Genomic DNA, 21522 nt, shown 5'->3' with positions numbered 1-21522 from the left:
GGTTCTGAAGACGACAAAAGTAGTGGCAGAATAATGGAGACAAGACTCCAGAAGAGAAAAAAAATAACATGGTGAGAAACCAGACTAAATTAATTTCAATTAATATTAATGGGCTCAACTAGCCGCAAAAAAGAAGAAAAACGTTCCTACAGCTTAATAAATTAAAGGTTGACATAGTGTATATGCAGGAGGCACACATAACGCAAAAAGATAAACACTTTCTGGAATCTAAAAAGTTAGGAAAATTATATGTGGCTTTAGATCCTAAAAAGAAAAAGAAGGGAGTGGTGACATATATAAGTAAAAGACTCAAGTCGACTTGTATTTTTGCGGCAGAGGATACGAGATCGCTATTTATAGAAATTCAGAGAGGAGACCAAAAAATATTACTTGTTAATATTTATGTTCCAAATGGGAGCCAAGAGCAATTTTATAAGACATTACAAGAAAATCTTCAAAGATACCAGTATGAAAATATATGTATAATAGGTGATTTTAACGCTGTCTTTGACAGCAAAGAAGACAGGAGGACAAATAGACAAAGAAAAGTCAACAGCTTACAAATAGTTTTTTAACAATGGTGGAAGAAAATATGATGGTCGATGTTTGAAGAATTCATAAACCAAGGGGCAAAGACTTTACATTCTATTCAAATCAGCATGAATCATGGTCTCGTATTGATATGGGATGGGTGACCGCAAGGTTGATGATGGAATTAACAGAGGTTACAATAATGCCTAGAATTTTTGCAGACCATAATCTTCTTTTTGTGGGGTTCAAAGAGGAACCTAAAAAATTTCGATGGAGGCTAAATACGCAATTGTTAAAGAATGAAAGATTTGTTGAAAAAACTGCAAAAGAACTTCCAGGAAGCCCCACCCTTCCAGGAAGCCCCACCAAACAATGGGCACATCCACAAACCAATTGCCCTTTCATCACACCCCCTCCAGCCTACAAATAGCAGCTCTCCAGCAGCCCTGGCCCCACTCAATGCACAGCAGCCAAGAAGGTCTGAGCGCCTGCTCCGGCTGCAATGCCACTGAGGATGTTCTCCGCAGCTGAGAACGAAACGTCTGGAAGGAAAACTTTCTCCAGTAGAACACGGCACTTGATCCCGAAAGATTCTATAAACCCTAAAAGAACTTAAGTTTTTCTTTGAAATAAATAAACAAGATGAAACGTGGCTTTGTACAATTTGGGACACCAGCAAAGCCTTTTTTAGAGGTATTGCAATCAAAGAACAAGTAAGACAGAAGAGGATGAAAAATCAGAGAGTGAAAGATCTGACTCAAGAGCTAAAAGGAAAAAAGGATGCCCTGAAAAAAAATCCTTCTGATAAGTCTCTGAAGATGGATATAAAATTACTGCAACATCAGCTGAATGCAATACATCTTGATGAAGTGGTGACGAATATTAGATATGCTAGACAAATTTTTTTTTGAAAAAGCAAACAAGCTAGGAAGATGGCTGTCCTATCAGATTAGGAAAGAGAGAGGAAAAAGGTTGATATTTTCATTAAAAAATGAAAAAGGTGAAGAGAAATTTCAGATGTCAGAAATTAAGGAAATAGTCATGAAATTTTATAAAAAGCTTTATGAGAAAACAGATATAGATATAAGAGAACAAACTGAATATTTTTGCAAAAAATAAAGGAAGAACAATGTAAATTGTTAAATGAACCAATAATGATGCAGGAGATTAAGGAAGCCTTGCAAACAATAAAAAAGGGGAAAACTCCAGGACCAGATGGAATCTCTATAGAATACTATAATACTTTTGAAGACTGCCTACTTTTACCATTTAAGAATTTGGTGTAATATATATGGACATCAGCAAAAATGCCAGAGACTTGGAGAGAGTCATACATAACATTAATCCCAAAGGAAGGAGCAGACTCCAAGGAAGTGGGAAAATATAGACCAATTGCCTTGTTAAATGCTGATTATAAAATTTTTGCTGCCATTCTTTCCAAAAGACTAAAGAAGATTTTAGATCAAGTTATTCACAGAGATCTATCTGGTTTTCTACCTAGGCGACATATTAGAAAAAACATTAGAACAATTTTAGATGTGGTGGAATATTATGAAAAGCATAATGAGAAACAACTAGCTCTGATTTTCGTCGACGCTGAGAAGGCGTTTGATAACTTGGACTGAAAGTTTTTATTTGAAATCTTGAGAGAAATGGAATTTGGAGAGACATTTGGTAGAACTATTGAAACAATATATTCAGACCAAAAGGCGAAGATAATAGAGAATGGAGATGTAACGGCAAATATTGACTTGAGGAAAGGAACCAGACAGGGATGCCCATTGTCACCATTATTGTTTATTTTATACTTGGAAGTTCTGAATAAAGCAATACGTGAAAATAAAAGTATTCAAGGTCTTTGGGTGAATGGAGAAGAATTCAAAGTTCAGGCTTTTGCAAATGACCAAGTCTACATTTTAGAAGATCCCATAGAATCGATAGAGGCTTTAAAAGAAGAAATGTGGAGGTTTGAGAAGGTTACTAGAATGAAAATCAACACTGAAAAAAAAAATTATTACCAAAAATATGTCTTATGAAATCACAAAGAGAATTAGAGAGAAAATTTTTAGATTGTAAAAAGGGTAAGATATTTAGGAGTGCTGCTAACAAACAGGTCTAGTACCATCTATGAAGACAATTATCTTAAGTTAGTAAAAGAGATAGAAAGGGAGTTGCAAAGATGGGAAGGGTTGAAGCTTTCCTTTTTGGGGAAAATTGCAGCATTGAACATGGTGATACTCCCCATGATAATGTTTCTTTTCCAAGTAGTCCCCATGCCGTTGAAAGAATCCTTTTTTCAAATGTTAAAGAAAATGACAGGTAAATTTATCTGGCAGGGCAAGAGAGCCCGGATAAGATATAAATTGTTACAGGAATGCAAAAGAGCAAGGTGGCTTAGCGTTACCTAACTGGAAGATCTATTATGAGGCCTGTTCGCTAGTTTGGATTAAGGATTGGATATTGTTGGGTGATAAGAGGTTATTGGCATTAGAAGGACAAGATCTGGAAACAGGGTGGTATGCTTTTCTATGGTACGGTATTGGAGGTCATAAGTACTTTCAAAATCATTTAATAAGAAAATCTTTGCTTTTGACTTGGAATAAATTGAAAAGGAGAATTTATCACAAGATACCTAATTGGGTTGCCCCTCTGGAAGCATTTTCCCAACAGTGATTGTTTATGCAAAAAGAAATAATAAGATATAAAGACATCTTGGATAATACTGGTGTGTTGAAGTCAGATGAGATTTTAAGAACCGAAAATACTACTTTAGATTGGTGATCAACGGCCCAGCTAAAATCAAGATATAACAAAGACAGAGAAATTGGTTTTTATTTACAGGACTGCCCTCTTGATAAATTACTTTTGGGAACGGATATAAAAATAATTAGTAAGATTTATAAGAACCTTCTTCAACAGGATATGTGTGACGAAGAAGTAAAAGAAGTAATGGTTAAATGGGCAAGGAATGTGGGTTATGATATAGAGTTGGAACAATGGTCACAGATATGGAATGTAAATATAAAAATCACAAGGTCAACTGCATTTAAGGAGAACATTTATAAGATGTTTTATTGATGGCATATAACGCCAAATAAGATTGCCAAAATGTTCCCCAGGATGTCTGATAAGTGCTGGAAATGCAAAAACTGTACAGGTACTTATTTCCATGTCTGGTGGTCTTGTAAAAAAGTTCAAGGGTTTTGGATAAAAATACATGCAATGTTACATAAAATGTTACATCTCACAGAGGTCTGGGAGGAGCAGAGCAGAGCAGCTCTGATAGCTGAGACAGCTGGAGAAATTGCTGAGAATTTCTGAGTTTTGAAGGACTACATTCTAAGGTTTGTGGGGCTGCCTAAAATTCTAAGGTGTGATAGCTGGGGAACTGCTCTTTGTTTGGTTGACTGCTCTTTGTTTGGTTGACTGCCTTAAGGGTGAAAGAGATTGAGAGTGATTGCTGCTGATTGAGAGTGATTGCTGAGGAGTGCCCTGCTCCACCTCTTTGCATTTTAAGCTGCGCCTTGCCAAAGGCGCGAGCCTTTGGCGCGAGCCGAAGGGCGAGAGCTAAAGGGCTCTTGGCCTGTGGCTCTTCGCCTAGGGGCTCTCTAAGGAGCAGGAACCCAGATCCCTGGCTTCTTTGTTCTCCAAATAAGGTAAGTTCCCAATAAGGTAAGTTTAGGTAAGTTGACCCGCCAGAAGGGGAGCCACTTAAACAGCATTTAAAGAGGACTGTATATTTTAATATATATATATATATATACAATGAAGATAGAATGCCAGCAGGGGGTTGGGGGCTTTCCAGTGTTTTGCACTGAGTGTCACATGTATGACTATCTGCCCAAAGGACAGAAGTCTTGGGTGTGTGCTCGATGCAAGGAGCTCCTGGTCCTCAGGGAACGAGTTCGTACCCTTGAGGCCGAGGTGACTGCCCTGGAGAAGCGGAGACGGTCAGTTAGGCACTTGGGGAAGACTCTCGGGGGCGTATTAGATGAGCCCCGCTCTGAACGTAGCAGCCCCGTTGCTGCCAGAGAGCGTGAGGGTCGAGAGGGAACAGGGCACCGTGCTGAGGATAAGGGGAATGCGCCCTCAGAAGGGACCTCTTCTTCGGTCGGTGAGCGGGAATCCTTTCGCGCCAAGGAACCATCCCTGAGCAGGGGGAGAGGGGGGGTATTGGTAGTTGGTGATTCGATCATTAGGCAAGTAGACAGCCGGGTGGCGAAACCGCGTACTGACCGTATGGTGACTTGCCTGCCTGGTGCGAAGGTAGCGGACATTACGCGTGTAGTAGATAGACTGATAGACAGTGCTGGGGAGGAGCCTGTGGTCGTGGTGCATGTTGGCACCAACGATGTGGGGAAATGCAGTCGTGAGGTCCTGGAGGAAAAATTTAGGCTGCTAGGCGGGAGACTTAAGGCCAGGACCTCCAAGGTAGCCTTCTCGGAAGTGCTACCTGTTCCACGTGCAGGGCAGGAGAGACAGGCACAAATTAGAAGTCTCAATGTGTGGATGAGACGATGGTGTAAGGAGGAAGGGTTTAAGTTTGTTAGGCACTGGGATGCTTTCTGGAACAAGCCGGAGCTGTACAAAAGAGACGGTCTCCACTTGTCTCCGGATGGAACCAGGCTGCTGGCGCTTAAAATCAAAAAGGTGGCAGAGCAGTTTTTAAACTAAATCTTGGGGGAAAGCCGACAGGAGATGAAATGTCTCTGGTTCGGGAGGACTCGTCTCAAAGAGATGAAGGGTTAGCTGCTATTTTTCTACCGGGTAACGGACCAGAGTTGTCCACTGTGAAGGTGACAAACAATATGGACTGTCTGCCAGAGTCTCGAGGCAGCAGGAGGAAGGTGGCGGGCCTAGCTCGCCTGGGAAATTATAGATGTTTGTATGCAAATGCTAGAAGTGTTCAAAGTAAAATTGGTGAATTGGAATGTTTAGTGTTGGGAGAAAACATAGACATTGTGGGAATTTCAGAAACTTGGTGGAATGAGGAGAATCAGTGGGACACGGTGATTCCTGGATATAAGCTATATCGGAAGGATAGGGAGGGAAGGGTTGGAGGTGGGGTGGCTCTGTATGTCAGAGAGGATATACGGTCCAGTAAGGCTGAGATCAGAGAATTAGATTCACTTTTAGAAATGCTTTGGGTTGAAATAGAGGGCCCAAAAGGAAATTTAACTATGGGAGTTTGTTATCGCCCACCAAATCAAAAGAGAGAGGACGATTATAATATGATGGAAGGCTTAAAGATAGCGGCTAAACGTAAAAACTGTGTTGTAATAGGTGATTTTAACTACCCGCAGATTGATTGGGTCAATATGTGTTCTGGTCGAGAGAAAGAGATTGAGTTTCTTGATGCTCTCAATGACTGTGCTATGGAGCAGATGGTCTCAGAACCTACCAGGGGTGGGGCGATCCTGGATTTGGTCCTAAGTAATGCCCAAGACTTGGTGAGAGATGTAAAAGTGATTGCGCCGCTTGGGAGCAGTGACCATAATGTTATTGATTTCACCGTTTGTATAAATAGGGAGTTGTCCAAAAAGACCACCACAACCACGTTTAACTTTAAAAGGGGTAAATACACTGAGATGAGGAGGCATGTGAGGAAGAAACTGAAAGGAAAGGTACATACGGTCAAAACCCTTGAGAAAGCTTGGACGCTATTTAAAACTATAATCCTAGAAGCTCAGATAAAATACATACCACAAGTTAGGAAAGGCACAAACAGGCATAAGAAAAGGCCTGCGTGGTTAACAAATAAAGTAATGGAAGCTGTAAAAGGTAAGAAGGACTCCTTTAAGCGGTGGAAAACCAGTCCAAGTGAGATTAGTAAAAGGGAACACAGGCTGTGGCAAATCAAATGCAAGACTGTGATCAGGCAGGCAAAAAGGGACTATGAGGAGCATATTGCAAAAAACATAAAGACCAACAATAAAACTTTCTTCAAATATATTAGAAGTAGGAAACCAGCCAGGGAGGCAGTGGGGCCCTTGGATGACCATGGGGTAAAAGGATTACTGAAGGAGGATAGGGAAATGGCTGAAAAGCTAAATGAATTTTTTGCCTCCGTCTTCACTGTAGAAGACGAGAACTTTTTGCCCGCCCCAGAACCACTAATTTTGGAAGGGGTGTTGAAAGACCTGAGTCAGATTGAGGTGACAAATGAGGAGGTCCTACAACTGATAGACAAATTAAAAACTAATAAGTCACCGGGTCCGGATGGCATACATCCGAGAGTTCTGAAGGAACTCAAAGTTGAACTTGTGGATCTTCTAACAAAAATCTGTAATCTTTCATTGAAATCTGCCTCCATTCCTGAGGACTGGAAGGTAGCAAATGTCACCCCCATCTTTAAAAAAGGTTCCAGAGGAGATCCGGGGAACTACAGGCCAGTCAGTCTGACTTCAATACCGGGAAAGTTGGTAGAAACCATTATCAAGGACAGAATGAGTAGGCACATTGATGAACACGGGTTATTGAGGAAGACTCAGCATGGGTTCTGCAAGGGAAGATCTTGCCTCACTAACCTGTTGCATTTCTTTGAGGGGGTGAACAAACATGTGGACAAAGGAGACCCGATAGATGTTGTTTACCTTGACTTCCAGAAAGCTTTTGATAAAGTTCCTCATCAAAGGCTCCTTAGAAAGCTTGAGAATCATGGAGTAAAAGGACAGGTCCTCTTGTGGATCAAAAACTGGCTGAGTAATAGGAAGCAGAGAGTGAGTATAAATGGGCAGTCTTCGCAGTGGAGGACGGTAAGCAGTGGGGTGCCGCAGGGCTCGGTACTGGGTCCCATGCTTTTTAACTTGTTCATAAATGATTTAGAGTTCGGAGTGAGCAGTGAAGTGGCCAAGTTTGCGGATGACACTAAATTGTTCAGGGTGGTGAGAACCAGAGAGGATTGTGAGGAACTCCAAAGGGATCTGTTGAGGCTGGGTGAGTGGGCGTCAACGTGGCAGATGCGGTTTAATGTGGCCAAGTGCAAAGTAATGCACATTGGGGCTAAGAATCCCAGCTACAAATACAAGTTGATGGGGTGTGAACTGGCAGAGACTGATCAAGAGAGAGATCTTGGGGTCATGATAGATAACTCACTGAAAGTGTCAAGACAGTGTGCGTTTGCAATAAAAAAGGCCAATGCCATGCTGGGAATTATTAGGAAGGGAATTGAAAACAAATCAGCCAGTATCATAATGCCCCTGTATAAATCGATGGTGCGGTCTCATTTGGAGTACTGTGTGCAGTTCTGGTCGCCGCACCTCAAAAAGGATATTATAGCTTTAGAGAAGGTGCAGAGAAGGGCAACTAGAATGATTAAAGGGCTGGAGCACTTTCCCTATGAAGAAAGGTTGAAACACTTGGGACTCTTTAGCTTGGAGAAACGTCGACTGCGGGGTGACATGATAGAGGTTTACAAGATAATGCATGGAATGGAGAAAGTAGAGAAAGAAGTACTTTTCTCCCTTTCTCACAATACAAGAACTCGTGGGCATTCGATGAAATTGCTGAGCAGACAGGTTAAGACGGATAAAAGGAAGTACTTCTTCACCCAAAGGGTGATTAACATGTGGAATTCACTGCCACAGGAGGTGGTGGCGGCCACAAGTATAGCCACCTTCAAGAGGGGTTTAGATAAAAATATGGAGCACAGGTCCATCAGTGGCTATTAGCCACAGTGTATGGAGCACAGGTCCATCAGTGGCTATTAGCCACAGTGTATGGAGCACAGGTCCATCAGTGGCTATTAGCCACAGTGTATGTGTGTATATAACATTTTTTGCCACTGTGTGACACAGAGTGTTGGACTTGATGGGCCGTTGGCCTGATCCAACATGGCTTCTCTTATGTTCTTATGTTCTTATGTTAAAAATAGAAATTCCATATAAGCCAGTTCTTAATATTATTTACTTAATATTATTTCAATTAGGATGGAAAAAGAAATGAAATATATGATATTACACATAGTTACTGCGGCCAGAATTTTGCTAGCTCCACATTGGAAGACAAAAGACATCCCAACCATGGATGAACTTATAGTAAAAATTGTGGAGATTGACACTCTGTTATATAGTTGTTATGAACTATAAAAAAGAAAAGGATATATAGTTTAACCATGCCCTCCTGCTTTTATTTTTGTTTTGTCTTGTTTGTCTTGTTTTGTTTTTGTTTGTTTTAGGTATGGTACGTGACTAAATGGAATATGTAGAAAAACTTGATCTTTATCATTGAAATAAGAATTGTTATATATGTTGATATTTGTAATAAAGAAGTGCTATGTTGGAAAAAAATGGAAAGCAACATAAATAAAAATAGGAGAGTGATATGCTCTACATATTAGAATAATTGACCATAAGTTTTCATTGGAAAACGTTTTTCTTCCTCTTGCTTCTAGGTGTTTCTTTCAACAGTGTTTACACACAGATTTGGAGAGTTCTCTTACATTTGGCTGCTGATCCCTATCCAGATGTTTCAGATTTGGCCATGAAAGTACTCAACAGCATTGCTTACAAGGTAAATCTCAATTTGCTCCTGAGTGCCTCTCTCAGTCTTGTTCATGATGGAAGTAAATGGAACTTGGACTTGCTTTTTTGGAAATTATTTTGAAAAAATTGACTCATCAGGAAGCAACAAATTGTTGAATGCCATGGAACAGGACACACAGTTCTCCATGTCCATTGTTTCTTTTGGTTTGTGGTCTACTCTAGGTCATATATACTTATGTAGAAAAGAGATTTGCATCTTTCGTAGGAGTTTGCATCTAATTCAAACAGAACATCTGGGAAAAATAAAACTGCAGGATTAAAATGATACATTATAATATTGGGCCGAAAGCCTCTCACAAGGTAGTTTTTGTCCCATTATCTTTAACTACTTTGTTCAATTCCTCACTGTGGTCCCTTTGCCCAGAATACGATTTGCTGCTCAAGGTTTCTTTAACGAAAGAGCTGAAACTGGCTCTTTATGTTGTTCTTTGGCACCATCTGTAAGTCTTGTCTTTTGAGGGCAGAAAGATCAGGGAGAAAAAAAATAAGGGTCTGTAAAAAGTTCTAATAGAAGTCCAGACAGCTCCAGAAAAGGCATCACCTGCTAGGCAGCTGTTTAAGTACAATGTACTGCAGGCAGATGATCATGCAGAAATTACCTGAAAAATTTGAATATAAGGGCATACATAATTTAACTTTCTAAATAGAGTGTTTCTTGGATGTCTAGCTAGTAAAGTTGACCTTACGCTTTTTGGTTATTTTCTTTACAAATTCATTTAGATTATGCAAGTCAGAGTAAAACTGGATTGCAGATTGAAGCCGCAACGGCTGTTCAGTGCAGGTGATCTAGTACATGTGAGTCAGCATGCAGGTACCCCATCCCACCCTTCACCTCTCTCAAAAACACTCCCATCACTGCTATCCTTCATTTTGCAAGGATTACTTTTTTTTTAAATCCCAGAACCTTCCATCACTATTATTGAAACTTCAATAACTGGACTTGTTATCACGCACCATTTGTGATAACAATTTTTTCACCACCAATCAAGCACTACATAAGCACTTTGATAGATTTGGTTATCAAATACCTCCATACCTGGTCTCACTTATATGCAACTGAAGATGGTTTAGACACTTTCTTCCTTTGTTATGCCTGAGATAAGAGCATTTGTCCTTCCAACAAATTAATAGCATGAATCAGTCCAATGTAAGATGGGATATCTAATTAACGAGTTGGCCAGCATTTAAGCTTAAAATTCCTGTGCTACTATTGGTATAAAAGATGCCACCAAATTAATGCACTGGCCGGTATTCTATTTTTCTCTAATTTTTAATTTAAAACTTGTTTTTACTGGGATTTGGAACCCTCTATGTAACTGTCTCAGTTGACTGGCCATGTATGTTGGATGTTTTGTGACAACATTCTTTGAAGGCTTGGAGAAGCTGACGATTAAGTGCCAGGAAAATTTAGGCATGAAGGATGAAAAATCCTGATTACTTGCATCCAAGTTGAATGATGAAGAGGGAAATTTATATCTTTAATGCCTTGTTTACTTACATTGTAAGTGAACTTGAAGTAGGCTAGGTAAAATTATGAATGAATAAATGAATGAATGCATGAATGTTTTAAATTATTTGTAATTTGTTTTGTATTTACTGTCTTGTTTTATCTTGCGCTTAAGACCATTGGTCAAAGAAACTAACAAATAAAAGGAAAAGAATGAATGAATGAATGAATATGGATACATCCATATCATATACTTATTCTTAGTCCAATGAATCTCTACTACTTTTGTTAGGTTAATACAAATATATGCCCATTTCTTGTAATCATCTTTGCCACAGCAATGTGATTTAATAAGCATGAGTCTGGAAATGGACTTAAACTACAATCAAGATGGTGGTTTTTTAAATATAAGTGTTTAAATAGTTATACCCTGCTTTTATCCCCAATGGGGCCCTAAAGGATTTAACTACATCATTCCTCATTTTAACCTCACAAACAGCTTCTCAACCTGTTTCTACTCATGTGGGATCTTGGAAATTTCATGGCTGTCCCAGGTCTCCATCTCGCAGGTCCTTCCTCCTAATTAACTTCTCTCAGGCTGCCATTAACTAGTCATTAAGAGTATCTTCTGCTGAAGGACTAGTACTCTAGCACTCTCAGTGATGTTGCTGTTTAAATGCTTTACTTCAGTTTGTCATCTCCCATTTTGCATCTCCTGTTTAGCTCACATTGGCTGATGCAGGGATGAACAAACATATTTGTGCACTGTGATGGACACACTCTCCCCTTTGCTTCTCCTCAATAAGAGTGCCTGAAAAAGGCTTGATGTCCATAGAAAGACCAGTATATCAGTGTTCAAAATGTTAAGAAACTTGATAAAGTAACAACCAGTGTGCACAGCATCTTGAAATCACAGTGGAATGAGCAAAGATCAAAAGAAAGCAATTTAAACAGTCCACTAACCTTAGCTCTGTATGTATCCTACAAGACGACAAAATTAAGATAGACTACCTAATTCTTACAGTTTATCGCCGTGACTACTCTGCATTCCCACAATGGAACATCACATGCTTAGCCCACCTGCAAGGACAAGAGTTTCAGCATTTCCTATATTTTAACCAGCACCATAGGTTTATCCATTGTTCTCCTTGGTTCCATGAGCTGCTTTGCTCACTGCCAACCCTGCCATCACACTGTTCCATTGTCAGCTCACTCACCTACAGTAGCCCTGGCCCCTATGGATCCAATTGTAGGGTCTTTAACTCTAATTCTCCTTAGCCTTCCCAGTGTTACAAGGTTTTCTGGACATTGCCATGGATCTGAGGACCTATCCAGCACCAATCTGTCACTTTCTACATGTGAACTAGAAAATATGTATAAAGTGCACAGTGAAGGGTGCAAGTTTTTGTTCACCCACCTTCCTACTGACTCTGTGGGGCAGAGCTAATGCCCTCCAAACAACATTAAGGGTCTCACAGCTTCTTCTGACAGGGAAGGGCACAAATTGGATGGACATGGTAAAAAGATCTCCTCTGGGGCTTTGGCATTTAGAGTGTTCCTTTGGGAGCATATGACTACTTACATGGAGCTTTTGCCAAATGATAAGGAAAATCTGCTAAGTTATTCAAGCTTAGGGTGTCAGAGTAAACAGCAAATTAGTGCTGCCAGGTATGGTACCAACTGCTCTATTGCATCTGCCATATTCAGGGCTTTTCTTGTAGAAAAAGCCCAGCAGGAACTCATTTGCATATTAGGCCATACCCCTTGACATCACCATTGTTTCACACGGGGATTTTTTGTAGAAAAAAACTAGCAGGAATTCATTTGCATATTAGGCCACACACCCTGATGCTAAGCCAGCCGGAACTGCGTTCCTGCTAATAATAAAAAGAAAGCCCTGGCCATAGTCCTTTGATGCCAATATTGGCTTCTGTCAGCTCCTTTCTCAAATGATACCAGGCCCAAGATAGAAGTCCTCCATTTTGAGGGCAAGGATTTATTTAATGCTAAAACTGATGAGGTACTGAATACTATATACAACAATAAGATTACCACCAAGGTTTTCCAGACACCAATATCAGTCACCATGCTAGAGGGTTTGCAGATATCATCCACTTATGCCTTACTCTGCTTACCATCCCCTTATGAGCTCAGCAGTAAGGAAAAAGGCACTGATTTAAGTCATTTTTTATTACTAGCTTTTTCTCAGAAGTCAAGTATCCTTTTTCTGGACAGGTTGACATCATTTTGTCAGAAGTGGGCAATGGCCAGTCAGGATTCCTGGGGCCTTACCAAGGTTAAATATGGTTATTTCATAGAATTTTCCTTCTTTGTTATTATTTTTTTCCCCCAGATCTATCCAGAGAGTTCTTAATTGTTCCATTAAAATCTCCCATTATCAAAACTTGGTCATATGTCAGTTCATCAAATTGTTGTGTAATATCTTTTTAAAAAAGCATCCTTTGCACCATTAGGCACATACAATCCCAATAACAACGTCTTCTTTGCATTTAATATTATTTCTACTGCTACAAATCTTCCATCTTTGTCTTTAAACACTAATTTTGGCTCCAATTCTTGTTTAATATAAAAAATCACTCCCCTTTTCTTCTGTTCAGCCAATGAAAAAAATTATAACCCCAATTGTTTATTCCATAAAAATTTGTAATCCTTTTGTTTAATATGCACTTCTTGTAGACAGACTATATTACAATTTTGTTTTTTGATCCAATGAAACGTTGCCCTTCTTTTTTGTGGTGAATTTAGTCCATTTACATTCCAAGACAATAATTTGTAATCCATCATGGTGCAAATTCTTTATGTTCTTCATAAAAACTTCGCAGTTCCTGTGCTTTTGTGATTGTGATTCTTTTCCCCTGAAGTTCAAAACTCAAACCTTCAGGTATTATCCACCTAAACCTCATTTCATTGTCCCGTATTTTTTCTGTCAGTTTTTTATATGTTCTTCTATCATTTATCACTTACCTTGGCAACTCCTTCATAATTCTTACTCTGCTGCCTCCCGCTATCAATGTCTTTTCAAAGTTTTTACTCATGATCTTTCCCACCATTTCTTTTGTCATATATCTCTTGGTAGATTATTTTTTTTGGCATAAAGTGAGTTCACTCTATACATATAGTCATACATATTTTTAGTCCCTTCAGGATCTTCCTCTAAAAATTCTGCAATTATTTTTATTATATATTCTTTTAGGTCACCATCTTCCTTTTCAGGTACTCCTCTCAGACGTATCTGAGTCTCCATCAATTTGTAGTCATGGATTGTCACTTTTTCTTGCATTTTCAACAAGGTGGAATCATATACTTTCATTCTACCTTCTACCTCCTGCACTTTCTTAGATGCTTCCTCTGTTTCCTTTCTGAGATCTTCCATATCTTTTTTAATCTCTTCAATAATTTCTTTTTTAGATTCATTTATCATCTCTCTCATATCTCTCATCATTCTGGCCTCCATTGCTTCTAATTGGTCCTGCATTTTTCCCAATGTCCTTTATATTTACAAAGTCCAAATTTCACCTTTTCTTCCCTTCTTCCAAACTTTCTAAATTTTCATTTCTCACCTTTGAAATTTACTCCATTAAACAGTAAATAGTCCTGGAGTGAAAGATAGTAATCTGTACCTTCTCTTCCAATTATCCAAGTTCCCACCGGTCTTGTGTAGCTTTAGATGTTTAGCAATGTCCAAGAAGGTTAGGATTCTGTTGAGCTTATGTCAAATAAATGACTCTGAAAACTTCCGCAGATGATGAAAATGCAACTCTTCTCGGAGACCCCTCAAAGCCTCAAAGGAGTCCCCCCCCGGGACTCCCTTTTAGCCAAGGTAAATCTCCTCAAAGTTTCCTGTGCATATCTTGGACTAATCTCTGACTGAGAAAAATAGGCAGTAGGCGTTTATTTGCCTTCCACTACCCTGAACAGAAGTTCCAGCCTGCTCCCGTTATGAGAAGCAGCTCAGCTCGACATTTTCCTCCCCTGGAAGTCAAGATGCTACATGGTCTTCTATCACTTCATCCAACATTGTTCTGTAGATGTAAATTCAAGGTGTGAGTAAGTTGTTGGCAGTGTTCAGTGAAAGAGCTCACATTCACCTCCAGGGTAAGTGAGCTTGCAAGTATCCCAGTATGGAATTGCACCATGAACTTTTGTTCGTTGAGTAGTCTTCTTTGCAGGCTTCCTTTCCCTGCTGTGGGCTCTCTGTTTTTATCTAATAATAGAATACTAATTAACATATGAGTGTGTAAAAGAATGGTATTTCTGTTGTTAATTAAATTTATTAACTGCCCTCTCCCCAAGGGCTCAGGGTATATTTTTCTTGATGTGATAAGGATGGAAGGAACAGAAATGGAGTAGGGAATTATGATCTATGGACTTTTGAAAAACCTTTACTCCCAGTTGGCTGGTATTCTTTGCATAAACCATAGTGTCCAAAAAATTAAGACTATTAGTGCTACTCTTATGGGTAAACTTAATTGTGGGGTGTAAGGAATTACATCAGTCTACAAATGGCTGGACAATTGAGGCATCGTTTATGAGAAAGAAAATGTCATCAATAAACCTGAAATATGCTACAATATTATGCACGACGGGATTGACATCACCATTATAAATATACTTAATTTCAAATTGGTCCGTAAATAAATTTGCAGTGGACGGGGCTGCTGGGCTTCCCATTGCAACCCCACTCACTTGTAGATAAAATTCTGATTGGAATCTAAAATAACTATGCTCAAAGAGAACATCTGCAGTCTCTTAACGAATTCAGAAATAGTTTTTGTTATATGGTACATAACATATGGAAGTGCATTGAATTGTTTTATGTAACTTTTTTGACACGGTTATCTCCAGGCTTCATCCTCAACTGTAGGCCTGGTGGAAAATCTCTGTTTTACATGCCCAAACTCAATCTTGCAGGGTACAGATGATGCTATGCAGAAAGTTCCACCAGGCTTGGGCCAGGGTAAAAAAGACCCGAGCTCTAGTTGAGGACAGCCAGATGTCTTTTCGGCCAGGGATCACCAGTAGATTTTGGTCTCCCAAGTGTAAAGCTCTTTAGGGGACATACCAGGAGAGGCAGTCCTGCATATACATTGGTCCCAGACTGTTAAGGGCTTTGAAGGTCAAAACCAAAACCTTGACTTGGACCTGGTACTCAGTTTGAAGCAAGTGCAGCTGACAAAGCACAGGTTGAATATATTCTGTCATTGGGGTGCCTGTAAATACCCACACCACTGTGTTCTGGACAAGCTGTAATTTCCAGATCAACCTTAGAGGTAGCCCTACATAGAGTGAGTTACAATAATCAAACCTTGAGGTGACCATTGTGTGGATCACTGTGGCAAGGTCCCAGCTAGAGACCGCCAGCCTGACAACATCTGCAACCTGGGCCTCCATTGATAAAGAGGAGTCCAGGGGCACACCCAAGCTCTTGATGGTCAACACTGGTATCAGCAACATGCTGTCAAGCTCTGGGAGTTGACACTTCAACCTTGGTTTGCCCCCCCCCCCTCCAGCCACAGGACCTCCATCTTTGATGGATTCAGTCTCAGCTGACTCTGATCATGGCCTCCAATCCCACAGTCAAGTTGGATGGGGCTAAAGAGCAAACATATGGGGCCCTGTGGGTAATCAAGATCAAGCGAAGGAAACCCCCAGTAAATAGTACATACAGTCTTCACTAACACTTTATCATGTAACAGTATATAATAATAAACAGACACTTCTCATACAATATCAAAATACACAGTAAGCAATGAGCTTTTAATTGTACAATTAGAAATTACACACAACAAAAATATACAAAACATACTCCCAAGTCCATACTTCCATACGTCAAAACTGCTCTCCAAAATTCTGTTACAAATTCTCCAGGTAGCTACATGAAAAAGTCTCTGCTGGTGCTACTAATGGAGATAAAATTATCCATTCGGCTGACTGGTAATGGATGCAAAAGATCTGGTTTCGGAATCTTGATCCACAGCTGAGCTTCTCTCACAGAGCAATATCCTCTTAATGTATCATTTTAAACATAGAGGAGAAGAAATTCTTACAGAATGGAGTGTCCAGACCTCATGTAATTTTTCAGTGACCATCCTATGTCTTTCTCAGCAGGCACAATGTACTAAAGTTAATTGCTTACTGTGTGTTTCGATATTGTATGAGAGGTGTCTGTTTATTATTATATACTATTACATGGTAAAGTATTAGTGAAGACTGTATGTACTATTTACTGGAGATTTCTTTAGCTTGAAGTTGGATGGGGCAACAGCCATCTGTCCATCCATCAACAGATACATCTGAGTGTCATCAGCACACATGTGACAGCCAGCCTAAAACTCTGCACCAGCTAGGCGAGAGGGTACATATAGATGTTAAGCATCACAGGAGAGAGGGTTGTTCATTTCTAGAGTTGCTGATTTCCTCATGCTTAAAAGCTTCCTTAGAATGTTTCTTGTTGCACTGAAGCCAATTTGAGACTCGGTAGTAGGAGCAAAAGTCAACATTCTCCACTCGTCCTGCATACCTGTGTGCCTTCCTCCTTACACACTGAGATCTTTGGAGTGAAGCTGTTTCGTTTTTTGTTTTTATTCAAAATGTTTATTAAAATATTAATTAACCATACATATAAAATATTCTCCATATACTGAGTAATCCAATACAACCATAAAATGAATGTCAACAGATTCTGAAGCTCAAACTAGACTAGTGTTGTCAGCTTCCAATTGAGGTTATTAATATTAAGCATGTGCATACAATAAGGTCTTGTTGAGCAAAACACTTACATATAAACACACACACACTCACATCCACAACAAAACAAAAGCCAAAACCAAAAGGTGGGGGGGGGGGGGAGGAAGAGAGCAAGTAAGGTCAGTGCAATGCTATTAAAGAAAGATATTCTGCAGTAGGCATAGAGGACTAAAGAACTCATATTCCAAAAGGTTCCCATTTCCGTAAAAAAGACTTGCAGATTTGAGGAGCGCCAGTATAAAATTTGTTATTTGCTATTTTGTCAAGCAGAAAATATTCCCACGGCTTAGTCAACCATGTAGAAACCAAAAGCAAGGAAGGGGATTTCCAGTTTGAAGTGATAGTGTGTTTAGCTGCTGTGAATATAATTGAAAGGAGCTCTTTTTGAGATCTTGTTAATTGTAAATCATCCCAAAGATTTAACAAAGAATTTGTGGTAAACAAGGGATTTTAATACCTGTAATCTGGTAGAATTTTTGAAGAATTAGATGGCAAAAATTTTGCATAACTGGACAAGCCCATTGGCTATATATATATATATATATATATATATATATATATATATATATATATATATATATATATATATATATATGTTTCTACCTGACTGCAGCCCTTCCAGCATGTGGGAGGAATAGATGCTGACGTGAGAAAGGCGAGCAGGTGTTAAGTACCACCTAGCCAAGACTTTATATTTCTGTAGATTAATGTTTAAAGATTGTGACTGGAAAGATGGTGAATGCCAAATCTTTTGCCATTGATCCACCATCAAAGATAAGTTCAAATCAGTCTGCCATGCTATAAAATAAGATGGTAAAGAAGGAGAATTAGTATGCATCAATAAAGCATGCAATTTAGCTATCATATCTTTGAAAGGAACCACATCTGAGTAGAAAAAAATGCTTAGAGGTGGAGAGAAATTATGTTTAGACAAAAGATCCTGCAATTGAAGGTATTCAAACCAAGGCAAACATGCATGGTGTTCTGAATTCAAATCATTGGAGCTAACCTGTTAATTGAAGTGGGATAACTTTGCTTTTAACATTTAAAACAGTCCTGTTGCTTATTTGCTCTTTGAGTTCAAAGGAGGGAAAATGACCTTAAATGCACAGTAGTTGCAATTAATGTAACTACTGTAGTTTCTGGATTGTTTAAAGAACCTGGGGTTTTTTGATGGTTTAAGCCTCAGTTGACTGACAATTTTTAAAGAAAGATAGATCTGGTATGAGTCCCTTGAGAATAAATTTTTAGTTTATTTTTCAGCAAATAGATTTGAAACATATTCATCAAATCGATTGGTTGGCTGTTGGGACTTGAAGTTTGTAGCTGCTAGATTACAGATTTTGACAAGGTTGTTTCATAAGGCCTTGTGCTACATTTTTTATCCAGCTTTCTATGCTATTACCATTTGGGAAGTGAGTCCTCTGTTTACATGTCAGTGGCTTATTCCATCACAGCAAAATAAAGATTAAAGTCCAGTTGTACGTTAAAGACCAACAATATTTCCTCCTGGATAGAGAGCTCCCTTCACCCCTTTGGTATCAACAAAGGGAACTTTGACTCTCAAAAGCTTATACCCAGGAAATCTTGTTGGTCTTTAAAGTGCTACTGGATTTGAATCTTTCTCTTCTACTGCAGGCCAACATGACTACCCTCCAGGCCCGTAGCTACAGTGGGGGCCCCAGGGTCCCAGACCCACCACTTTTAAATGAACACAAAGGTCCTGGTCGCACCACTTACCACTCACCACTACCCCAACTTCTATGCTCCTTTTGCCACTGACTGCTGCCACCCCCTTTGCAACCTCTTGCTACAGCCACCCTCTCTTGCAAACACTCAACACTCTGAAGCTCCCAGCCCTGCAGCTGTCATCCAATCCCAGCTTAGCAGGCCAGGCAGGTGCCATCCTCCAGTCAGATGCTCTCTCCCACCTGCCTGCTCCTGCCTCTCTTGCATCTTGTAAGCCATCCCCAAGCTGGCAAGGCAAGCACTACTGCACCCTCAAGTTCCTTGCTACCTTGGACTCCAGGTGGGACCAGGGAGAGAACTTTGGGGTCTTTGATCAGATTCAGATCTATTTATGAACATGTGCTTGAATAGTAAAAAGCAGCTACAAAGGAGTGGGCTCTGGGGAGGGTGAAGGAGTCAGTTTGGGGGCTCCTTTGTAGTGTATACAGTTTAAGACTCCAGTTTAAGGGATGCTGACAGTGAATCCTCACACATGTTGGGGGGAAGACATTTTGTGGGGGATGACAGACTCCAGGTGGGACCTGGAGATTCTCTGGAATAAATCTTTAAAATTATCCCAATGTCTGCATTTGAGGTGTGGGGATGCAAGACTCCAAGTGGGACCTGGAGATCCAATTGAATTCATGTGTAATGATCCCTGTCTGTTGTGGGGAAGGGAAGAGAAAGGAGATTGTAAACTGCTCTGAAACTCCAAGTGAAGGGTGGCGTATAAATCCAATCTCCTCCTCCTCCTCTTCTTCTTCAAAAAGTGAACAAGTTTTTATTTCTGTTGTGTCCAGGGATATTGCATTAGAGTAAGTCTTCTTTTACCATCCTCTTAAATAATCCTTCTTTTGACATTTTAAACAGGATAATCCAGTACTTTCACATATTGCAAATATAGGCAAATGTAGATGGAACAAACCAGAGCCTCAAGCCATAGAATTCCTGCAGTAAACTGTCTGCAATCCTTTACTGCTCTTCCTTTCTCCCTGACTGAGGGAGAAACCCTAATTCCAGCAAACCTAGCAGTCAGGTGCACACTTGGAGAACCACTGACGAAGTTTCTCTGTTTCTATTCAGGATGCTTTGCAACTGCTCTGATCTGTTGTAATACCTCCTATTCAGGGGAAAGTACAAGGAAAAGATAGCCTGATAAATGGAGATTCTTCCATTTGTGTCAGATAGATAGATAGATAGATAGATAGATAGATAGATAGATAGATAGATAGATAGATAGATAGATAGATAGATAGATAGATAGATAGATAGATAGATAGATAGATAGATAGATAGATAGATAGATAGATAGATAGATAGATAGATAGACAGACAGATAGATAGACAGATAGATAAATTTATTGTCATTGTTCTCAACAAAAGAGAGCAACGAAATGAGGTGCTCTTCCACAAACATACTAACACATCAAACACACATATTCATAAACTATTTAAATACATCTAAAACCATTTAAACCATTAAAACCATTTAAACCATTTAAATCCATCTAAAACAGATAATCATTCATAAAACCATTAAAACCATATAAACCATTTAAATACATCTAAAACAAATAGTCATTCATAACCCTGCATTTAACCTAACCACAGCACTTGGATAGAAACTGTCCTTAAATCTGTTTGTCCTAGCCTTCAACACTCTATATCGTCTACCTGACGGTAAGATCTCAAATAGCAAATGGCCCAGATGTGAAGGGTCCCTTAGGATCATTTGTATCTTCCTTTTACATCCCATATTATAAAGATCCACCAATGAGGGGAGAGAACATCCACAAATCTTTTGTGCTCTTCTCGTCACTCTTTGGAGCACCCTTCTCTCTGCTTCCGTGCAGCTCCCAAACCACACACAGAGGCAATAAGATAAAATGCTCTCAATGGAACTACGATAAAAGGCAACCAGCAGACTCCCTGACAGTTGTAGTGATCTTAAGAGTCTTAAGTAGTATAGTCGTTGCTGGGCCTTTTTCTCTAGAGCTAAAGTATTTGCTCCCCATGTTAGATCCTGTTTCATGGTAATTCCCAGAAACTTCCATTCTGTCACCTGTTCTACCATAACACCATCAATAAACAACGGCTGGATGTCCAAACTACTCTTCCTGTAATCCACTATAATTTCCTTTGTCTTATTTATATTAAAAATAAGATTATTTGCTTTACACCAAAGGGACAGCTGTTGAACTTCCCTCCTATACACAGACTCATCATTCTCAGAGATGAGCCCTACCAACGTTGTATCATCTGCATATTTAATGATTTTGTTACTCAGACTGCTAGAATGATCTTTTCACAAAGATAATGCTTTAGTGAAAGGTGTTAAATAGTAGCCCTGTATGGATGACCTGGTATACTTTTGCAATTCGCTTGGGGGTTTTTTTTATCCCAGCGTTTCAGACTCTTTCTTAATGTAAATGTATTTGTCAATTTGGTAGTGGCCCATTAGAAGAGAGTTTAATCAGTTTAGTCAATGTGGTTGTTTAATCAATA

The 21522-nt window shown here is 39.5% G+C and overlaps 1 protein-coding gene across 3 annotated transcripts in view; it reads left to right on the top strand.

Moving 5' to 3' along the window:
- Window positions 1-21522, top strand: part of RPTOR (regulatory associated protein of MTOR complex 1) — a 538471-nt gene that overhangs the window by 423022 nt on the left and 93927 nt on the right. For all 3 annotated transcript variants that reach the window (XM_060251925.1, XM_060251924.1, XM_060251923.1), the window contains one exon: window positions 8924-9042. In XM_060251925.1, the coding sequence (XP_060107908.1) occupies window positions 8924-9042 (119 nt within the window). The remainder of the gene's footprint in view (window positions 1-8923; window positions 9043-21522) is intronic.

Source organism: Heteronotia binoei, chromosome 13, assembly GCF_032191835.1.
Source record: "Heteronotia binoei isolate CCM8104 ecotype False Entrance Well chromosome 13, APGP_CSIRO_Hbin_v1, whole genome shotgun sequence".
Classification (NCBI taxonomy): domain Eukaryota; kingdom Metazoa; phylum Chordata; class Lepidosauria; order Squamata; family Gekkonidae; genus Heteronotia; species Heteronotia binoei.
This window is presented reverse-complemented; position numbering and strand designations above follow the sequence as displayed.